The 9,689-nt window shown below is 42.9% G+C and overlaps 1 protein-coding gene across 1 annotated transcript; it reads left to right on the forward strand.

Moving 5' to 3' along the window:
• Window positions 1–549: 549 nt before the first annotated feature.
• LOC119271789 (WAS/WASL-interacting protein family member 3-like) lies at window positions 550–4,271 on the forward strand. The gene is made up of 3 exons (XM_037553474.1): window positions 550–731; window positions 3,281–3,403; window positions 3,493–4,271. The coding sequence occupies exons 1-3, from the start codon at window positions 550–552 to the stop codon at window positions 4,133–4,135; spliced, it is 948 nt and encodes a 315-aa protein (XP_037409371.1). The 3' UTR covers window positions 4,136–4,271.
• The last annotated feature ends 5,418 nt before the right edge of the window (window positions 4,272–9,689 follow it).

A 9,689-nucleotide genomic window follows, 5' to 3' on the forward strand; every position in this document is an offset into this window, starting at 1 on the left:
CGGGATGGGATCTCTTGGGTACAGAAGGTTGCCGCGGTGGAAATAGGGTTTCGTGGTGCTCTTGGATGTTTTTGGGGTATGTGGACATATATAGGAGGAAGAAGTAGGTCGGTGGAGCCACGAGGGGCCCACAAGGGTGGGGGATGCGCCCAGGGGGGCAGGCGCGCCTCCCTGCCTCGTGGCCTCCTCGTTGATTTCTTGACATCCACTCCAAGTCCTCTGGATCACGTTTGTTCCAAAAATAACTCTCCCGAAGGTTTCATTCCGTTTGATATTCTTTTTTTACGAAACACTGAAATAGGCAAAAAAACAACAATTTGCACTGGGCCTTGGGTTAGTAGGTTGGTCCCAAAAATAATATAAAAGTATATAAATAAGCCCATTAACATCCAAAACAGATAATATAATAGCATGGAACAATCAAAAATTATAGATACGTTGGAGACGTATCAGGTCGAGACATGAAAGAAAGCGATTCGTGTCTTAAAGTTTCTAATCTGGGACGTTCGTCTGAGATATGATGGTGGGGAGAGAGAGGGGGTGCTCACAATGGCGAGGGGAGGGGATCTGACGATGCTCCGGCGGGGTGGCGGCTCAGGGTCGACGCGGGAGGACGCTCCAGTGGTCCTCGATGGAGGGGCAAAGCTCCTGGCGGCCAAGACGACAACGACGACAGTTCCAATGATGGTGGTGGCGAGGGATGGGGAGGGCTATGGCAATGGCGTTAGATGGTAGTAGCATGCTCCGGCAAGAGGAGCAGGTTTGGGGGCGCGTTTGGGGCGGAATCGAGCGAGGACCTCGGCTTTTATAGCCGGGATGTCTTGGAGGAGGGGCGACTCCAGAAGGAAGGTGACTGGGGCAGAGCGGCAGTGGGCTCCGGCGAAGGAAAGCGGGGTGTGATACGTCTCCAACGTATCTATAGTTTTTGATTGTTTCATGCTATTATATTATCCATCTTGGATGTTTTATATGCATTATTATGCTAGTTCATATCATTTTTGGGGATTAACCTATTAACCTAGTGTTAAGTGCCAGTTGTTGTTTTTTCCTTGTTTTTTGTCTTTTATAGAAAACCAATACCATATGGAATGAATTTTTTTGATGATTTTCCTTGTACCAGAAGACACCTAGGAAGCTTCGGGAGGAGGCCAGAAGGGCCACAGATTGGCCACAATCCAGGAGGTCGCGCCCTAGGGGGGCGCCTCCCGAGATTGTGGGCCCACCGTGGCACCTCTAACCCTAATCTCACCTCCATAAATACCCAAATATTCCCCATATACCAGAGGGCACACCAAAAACACTTTTCCGCCACCGCAAGTTTCTGTTCTCGTGAGATCCCATCTGGAGACCTGTTCCGGTACTCTGTCGGAGGGGGATCTGACCATGGAGGGCCTCTACATCAACCTTGCCGCCCTTCCGATGATGTGTGAGTAGTTTACCATAGACCTACGGGTCCATAGCTAGTAGGTAGATGGCTTCTTCTCTCTCTTTGATCTTCAATACAATGTTCTCCTCGATGTTCTTAGAGATCTATTCGATGTAATCTTCTTTTGCAGTGCGTTTGTTGAGATCCGATGAATTGTGGGTTCATGATCAGATTATCTATGAATGTTATTTGAGTCTTCTCTGAACTCTTTTATGCATGATTAAGATAGCTTTGTATTTCTCTCCGATCTATTGATTTGGTTTGGCCAACTACATTGATTTTTCTTGCAATTGGAGAGCTACTTTGTAATTGGTTCAATCTTGCGGTGCTCTATCCCAGTGACAGAAAGGTACTCCCTCCGTTGGAAATACTTGTCATCAAAATAGATAAAAGGGGGTGTATCTAGATGTATTTTAGTTCTAGATACATGTTTTTTTATCCATTTTGATGACAAGTATTTTCGGACAGAGGGAGTACATGACACGTATTTGTATCACTAGGAAAATAGCCCGTGCGTTGCAACGGGATAAAAAATTATCGCACTCCGGCACTTATAATCCAATCACTATGTTTTCTTAAGAAAATAAGTACGGTCAAATATCTCGAACATGAATAAGAAATGGCATGTAAAGCCCGCCATCTAGGCAAAAAGTCTAACGAACATATGCATTGTTCTTTTTTGGGGTGGAAGGGGAAGGGTAGGCATTGTTTGACTTGTCCAATTTAATGTACATAGTATTGCCGAAGTTATTGAGATAAGCGTCATAACTTTTTATTATCTTAGTTGGCTAAAGCAACCCATTTAAAAAGTAGCCCAAAAACTAACTATGCAGTCTCTTTATCTATATGTTCAAGAGAATTGATCAAACCCTCAAAAAAAAGGGAATTGGTCAAAAGCAATAAAACCAGCACCAAAAATCCCCACGGAGAGGGCTACAAGCCCATACATTCAAGTCTAGCTTTATTTGTATGTGGGGACATTTCATCTCCAAACTTAGTTCCATGATTACAGAAAATGGTTTTGACATATACCCGGTGCGTGTTTAGAAAAGACAAAGTGCATTGTTTCAGAGCTTTGTTGAATATATGACATGCTTATGCTCGGTACGCTTCCAAGAACAATTATGCAAAGCACAATGGGAGCATGTCGGATATATTATCCCATAAAAGGCCGTAGAATTTTTTTATTTCTCCGAGTAAGGTCCATCTTTAGTCCAACATTACAACACCCAGTTTGACTTTGTGCCTGCAACTGGCATGACTAATAATCATAATTTGTTCCATCTTGAAGCATATTTTCATACTATACAAACCTATCTCAGCAAAGGTACAACACAACTGTTAAGTGAAGGTTTTTGTTCTTTTCTTATGAACTTTTATTTCCGAGATCACAGTTACATGAATGCCATATGGCTTACTAAGTTGAAAGTATTGTGATCAGATTATAAGACGGTAGAGTCAAATAGTCACTGTGGGCCGATGTGAGAAGGGGACATCTAGCAGATAACCACACATAAATCCAACAGCAGCACCCAAAAAAGAATTGTAATCGGTGCGTCTCGCAGCTTCCAGCAACAACGCCCGATTAAAGAAAAGCAACAGGAAAATCCCCACCGAGACGCACTGCGTTACCCTTATCCACAGAACATCTCCATTCCTTCGCCTCCATCTTCTTCTCCTGCCACCGCACGGATGCGGCCTCCTCCGCTCTCCCACGGCCAGATCCGCCAGTGCCTTGCCGCCGGCAACCAGAACCAGCAGGACCGTCGCGTCCATCTCCTCTGTTTCCTTCCCATCCTTCTCCTTTCCTCTGTCTTTCTCACCCTCACACATCTTCTCTCTCTCTCTCTTCAGGAGCTCCCCCTGCCGCCTGGAGCTCAAGCCGCCAGCCGTCCAAGGCCTCCCCAGGAACAGATACGCGACCACGTGCCTCATCCTCGCACATGCCAGGCCGCGCCACCGGAGCCCCGCCCGCAGGTCGCGTGCCCGTCGCCCTCACCTTCACTCTTCTTCCCCTTTCCATTCTGCGCTTTCCTCTCTGAATATCTCTCTCTGATCAAGTGCAGAGGCAGTGCTCCGCCGCCCGCTGCTGTTCTTCGCGTCGCCCCGCGCTCCCGCCGCTGTGAACCGGCTCCCCTCCGCAAGTCCTCGGCATCGCCATCCCGCGCTGCCTGCAGTCGCGCCAAGCCTGACTCGCAACCGTGGAGCCCGAGCTCGTCAAGCGCTTCAAATCCGCCACCGCCCCATCTTCTTCAGGCGCTCGAGCACGAGCATGAGCTCGCCAGCGCCCCACCTCTCTCTTCCGCTCCGTCCGCCGCCCGCGGCGCCGGGACCCATCGCTGCCGCGCCGCCTCCGTCGATGCAGTCAACGGTCCCATGCCATTGACCCCCGCCAGGGGACGACTATTCCCTACCATGCGTGCGCGCCCGTGCTCCAGCCCTCCCCTCCCCATCGTGTCCGGCCTGTGCCTGGACAACGGAAACCCCCACTGTCCGTGCGCTCCGGCCAGCTCCCCGTCGCGCCCGAGACCTCCTAGAGTCTTCATGTCGAGGCCTTCGTTGCGACCAGCATTTCACATGGGTCTCCTGCCCGCCTTAGCGCGGACGCCCGCCGCGACGCCGGCGGCAAGCGGCGGCGCATGCCCAGCGGTGGAGAACGGCAGGATAAGCGGCGAGACGCGTGGTGCTGAGCCAGTCAATAAGGAATAAGGGCCGCGGGCATAGTTTCTAACAAATTTAGGGGGTTTTACGCAAAAACGAAACGTTTTTCCAAAGTGCCACTTAAACAGGGACTGCGGGTTAATTTCAAAGAAACAGAGGGGCTTTTTCGCAAAAACGCCGACGACGTACGATCAGAAGCATTCCGTGCTTTATTAGTAGGGAAAGATTGTTATTAAGGATAAAAAGGTGGGGTTTATTCATATTGATTGGATGTATCCCTCTACATCAAGTCATCTTTCTTAAGGCGTTATTCTGTTCTTGTTAACTTAATACACTAGATGCATGCTCGATATCGGTAGATGTGTGGAGTAATAATAGTAGATGCAGGCAGAAGCCGGTCTACTTATCACGAACGTGATGCCTATATTCATGATCATTTGCTTAGATATCGTCATAATTATTCGTTTTTCTATCAATTGCTAAACAGTAATTTGTTCACCCACCATATGCGTTCTTTCAAGAGAGAATCTTCTAGTGAAAATTATGGCCGCCGGGTCTATTCTTATCATATTATTTTTAGATCTATAAAACCAAAACCCCCAAAAGACCATGCTGCAATTTATTTACCTTTACTTTATTTTGCACCTTTATTTATCTTTTATATCTATCTATATCATATCTCGTCCTTGCAAGTAATCGTGAAGGGATTGACAACCCCTTTATCGCGTTGGGGTGCAAGTATTTGTTTGTTTCTGCAGGTGCTATCATTGAAGACTTGTGTGTTCCTCGTACTGGATTGATACCTTGGTTCTTAACTGAGGGAAATAGTTATCTCTACTTTGCTGCATCACCCTTTCCTCTTCAAGGGAAAAACCAACGCAAGCTCAAGAAGTAGCAGGAAGAATTTCTGGCACCGTTGTCGGGGGGGGGGGGTCTACATCAAGCCTACCAAGTACCCATCATAAACTCTAATCTCTTGCATTTACATTATTCGCCATTTGCCTCCCATTTTCATCTCCCCTCTTCTAAAACGTTTTCAGAAAAACACAAAAAATTCCTTTTTACTTTTCTTCTTTTTGTTTGCCTTTTCGTCTGCCTTTATGTCTTACTTGGTTTGTTTGCTTGGTATAATTGCATGTTTATAGAAAATCAGAAAGCGAAAGGTTTATGGATCCTCATCCACTTGCTAATCTTTTTAAAAGATCTAATTACGACGAACCAATTTCAAGTGAGTTGTGTGCACTAGATTATCTTTATGACATTTTGCTTGAAATTAATCTGAAAATTGTGATGAAGTGCTAAAAGAAGAAATTTATGAAGTGATTCAGGGTAGCTCATTGAATGAAAAGCATGATTGCACTGATGTTATTATAAATTCTATTGATGTCAATTGTGTTAAGAATATGCAAAACTCCAAGCTTGGGGATGCTAATTTTGCTATGTCCACTACTTATTGCAATGATCATGATTGGGGTGATAATGCTTCTTGTGATCTTGAAAATTTATTTAAGCCTCATGATGAATAGGTTTGCGATAATATTGAAAGTGGGCATGGAAGAGTGTCAACTTTAGTTAAAAATAAACCCACATATTTGGAGAGTGTTCAATCTTATGATATTTTTGATAAAAGTGGGTTTGAAGAGGTCTGACTTTAGTTGATGTTAATGCCACTATCCTGGAAGACTATAAAACTGTTATGCATGTGGATCATGAAGAGAAAATTTTACATGATAGCTATATTGTTGAATTTGATTATGATCCTACATGTAACTATTATGAGAGAGGAAAATATGGTTGCAGAAATTTTCATGTTACTAAATTACCTCTTGTTATGTTGGGATTGCTATTGTTTCTATCTTCTTCCTTGCATATGCTAGTTTTTGCTTCTCTTGATAGTTTGTTTGCTTATAAAAAGCCTACGCATAGGAAGTATGTTAGACTTAAACTTGTTTTTCACATGTTACATGATGCTCTCTGCTACTTCTCGAGCATGCATTGGTTTTCCCTTGAAGAGGAAAGGGTGATGCAGCAAAGTAGCATAAGTATTTCCCTCAGTTTTGAGAACCAAAGTATCAATCCAGTAGGAGACTACCCGCAAGTCGCCTAGTACCTGCACAAACAATCAAGAACCTTGCAACCAATGCGATAAAGGGGTTGTCAATCCCTTCACGGCCACTTGCAAAAGTGAGATCTGATAAAGATAATAAGATAAATATTTTTACTATTTTTTTTGTATAGATTGGAAAATAAAGATTGCAAAACAAATAGTAAACTAGAATTATAGATCAGAAACATATATGATGTAAAGTATACCCGGGGCCATAGGTTTCACTAGTGGCTTCTCTCATGATAGCATATATTATGGTGGGTGAACAAATTATTGCCGAGCAATTGATAGAAAAGCGCATAGTTATGATGATATCTAAGGCAATGATCATGAATATAGGCATCACATCCGTGTCAAGTAGACCGAAACGATCCTGCATCTACTACTATTACTCCACACATCGACCGCTATCCAGCATGCATCTAGAGTATTAAGTTCATTAGAACGGAGTAACGCATTAGGCAAGATGACATGATGTAGAGGGATAAACTCATGCAATATGATATAAACCCCATCTTTTTATCCTCGATGGCAACAATACAATACGTGCCTTGCTGCCCCTGCTGTCACTAGGAAAGGACACCGCAAGATTGAACCCAAAACTAAGAACTTCTCCCATTGCAAGAAAGATCAATCTAGTAGGCCAAACTAAACCAATAATTTGAAGAGACTTGCAAAGATATCAAATCATGCATATAAGAATTCAGAGAAGAGCGAAATAATATTCATAGATAATCAAATTCATAAACCCACAATTCATCGGATCTTGGCAAACACACAGCAAAAGAGTATTACATCGAATAGATCTCCAAGAACATCGAAGAGAACTTTGTATTGAGAACCAAAGAGAGAGAAGAAGCCATCTAGCTAATAACTATGGACCCGAAGATCTGTAGTAATCTACTCACACATCATCGGAGAGGCTATGGTGTTGATGTAGAAGCCCTCCATGATGGAATCCCCCTCCGACAGATCGCCGGAAAAGACCCCAAGATGGGATCTCACGGGTATAGACGGTTGCGGCGGTGGAAAAGTGGTTCCTTGGCTCTCTTGGATGTTTTTAGGGTACATGGGTATATATAGGTGAAAGAAGTACATCGGTGGAGATCCATGGGGCCCATGAGGGTGGGGGCGTGCCTACCCCCCTAGGCGCGCCCCCTGCCTCGTGGAAGCTTTGCGGACTTCCAGACTTGTACTCCAAGTCTCCTGGGTTGCGTTTGTTCCAAGAAAGATCCTCGCGAAGGTTTCATTCCGTTTGGATTCCTTTTGATATTCCTATTCTGTGAAACACTGAAATAGGCAAAAAAACAGCAGTTTGCACTGGGCCTTCGGTTAATAGGTTAGTCCCAAAAATAATATAAAAGTGCATATTAAAGCCCATTAAACATCCAAAACAGATAATATAATAACATGGATCAACAAAAATTTATAGATACGTTGGCGACGTATCAAGCATCCCCAAGCTTAATTCCTTCTCGTCCTCAAGTAGGAAATGATAAAAACAGAATTTTTGATGTGGAATGCTACCTAACATAATTTTCAATGTAATTTTCTTTATTGTGGCATGAATACTCACAACCGAAAGATTCAAGACAAAAGTTCAATATTGACATAAAAACAATAATACTTCAAGCATACTACCCAAGCAATTATGTCTTCTCAAAATAACATAGCCAAAGAAAGCTCATACCTACAAAATCATATAGTTTGACCATGCTTCATTTTCGTCACACAAAATGCTCCCATCATGCACAACCCCGATGACAAGCCAAGCAATTGTTTCATACTTTAGTATTCTCAAACTTTTTCAACTTTCATGCAATACATGAGAGCGAGCCATGGACATAGCACTATGGGTGGAATAGAATATGATGATGGAGGTTGTGTGGAGAAGACAAAAAAGGAGAAAGTATCACATTGACGTGGATAATCAACAGGCTATGGAGATGCTCATCAATTTATGTCAATGCGAGGAGTAGGGATTGCCATGCAACGGATGCACTAGAGCTATAAATGTATGAAAGCTCAACAAAAGAAACTGAGTGGGTGTGCATCCAACTTGCTTGCTCACGAAGACCTAGGGAATTTTGAGCAAGCCCATTGTTGGAATATACAAGCCAAGTTCTATAATGAAAATTCCCACTAGTATATGAAAGTGACAAAATAAGAGACTCTCTATCATGAAGATTATGGTGCTACTTTGAAGCACAAGTGTGAAAAAAGGATAGTAACATTGCCCCTTCTCTCTTTTTCTCTCAATTTTTTTGGGCCTAATTTTTTTATTTGGCCTATCTATTTTTTTCCTCACGGGACAATGCTCTAATAATGATGATCATCACACTTCTATTTATTTACAACTCAAAAATTACAACTCGATATTAGAACCAAATATGACTCTATATGAATGCCTCCGGCGGTGTACCAGGATGTGCAATGATTTCAAGAGTGACATGTATAAAAATTATGAGCAGTGGCTTTGCCACAAATACGATGTCAACTACAAGATCATGCAAGGCAATATGACAATGATGGAGTGTTCCATAAAAAACGGAACGATGGTCAGTTGCATTGCAATATATCTCGGAATGGCTATGGAAATGCCATAATAGGTAGGTATGGTGGCTGTTTTGAGGAAGATATAAGGAGGTTTATGTGTGAAAGAGCATATCATATCATGGGGTTTGGATGCATTGGCGAAGTCTGCACCAACTCTCGAGGTGAGAAAGGGCAATGCACGGTACCGAAGAGGCTAGCAATGATGGAAGGGTAAGAGTGCGTATAATCCATGGAAAAGAAGTCACATACTTATTGCAAAAATCTACAAGTCATTAAAACCAAGCACTACTCGCATGCTCCTAGGGGGGTAGATTGGTAGGAAAAGACCATCGCTCGTCCCCGACCGCCACTCATAAGCAAGGCAATCAAAGAACACCTCATGCTTCAAATTTGTCACACAACGGTTACCATACGTGCATGCTACGGGACTTGCAAACCTCAACATTCTCAATTTCACAATTACTTAACTAGCATGAATCTAATACCACCATCTTCATATCTCAAAACAATCATCAAGTATCAAACTTCTCATAGTATTCAATGCACTCTATATGGAAGTTTTTATTATACCCATCCTGGATGCCTATCATATTAGGACTAATTTTATAGCCAAAGAAAATTACCATGCTGTTCTAAAATACTCTCAAAATAATATAAGTGAAGCATGAGAGATCAACAATTTCTATAAAATAAAACCACCACCGTGCTCTAAAAAGATATAAGTGAAGCACTAGAGCAAAAATTATCTAGCTCAAAAGATATAAGTGAAGCACATAGAGTATTCTAATAAATTCTGATTCATGTGTGTCTCTCCCAAAAGGTGTGTACAGCAAGGATGATTGTGGTAAACTAAAAATCAAAGACTCAAATCATACAAGATGCTCCAAGAAAAACACATATCATGTGGTGAATAAAAATATAGCCTCAAGTAAAGTTACC

This window comes from Triticum dicoccoides, chromosome 3A, assembly GCF_002162155.2.
Source record: "Triticum dicoccoides isolate Atlit2015 ecotype Zavitan chromosome 3A, WEW_v2.0, whole genome shotgun sequence".
In the NCBI taxonomy this organism is placed as follows: domain Eukaryota; kingdom Viridiplantae; phylum Streptophyta; class Magnoliopsida; order Poales; family Poaceae; genus Triticum; species Triticum dicoccoides.

Excerpts from the sequence above, each read along its gene's own strand:
- LOC119271789 (XM_037553474.1), top strand. The coding sequence starts at position 550 with ATGGCGAGGGGAGGGGATCTGACGATGCTCCGGCGGGGTGGCGGCTCA. Across the intron at positions 732-3,280 it reads TATGGCAATGGCGTTAGATG|GAGCTCCCCCTGCCGCCTGG; the intron begins GTAGTAGCATGC and ends CTCTCTCTTCAG. Across the intron at positions 3,404-3,492 it reads CACCGGAGCCCCGCCCGCAG|AGGCAGTGCTCCGCCGCCCG; the intron begins GTCGCGTGCCCG and ends GATCAAGTGCAG.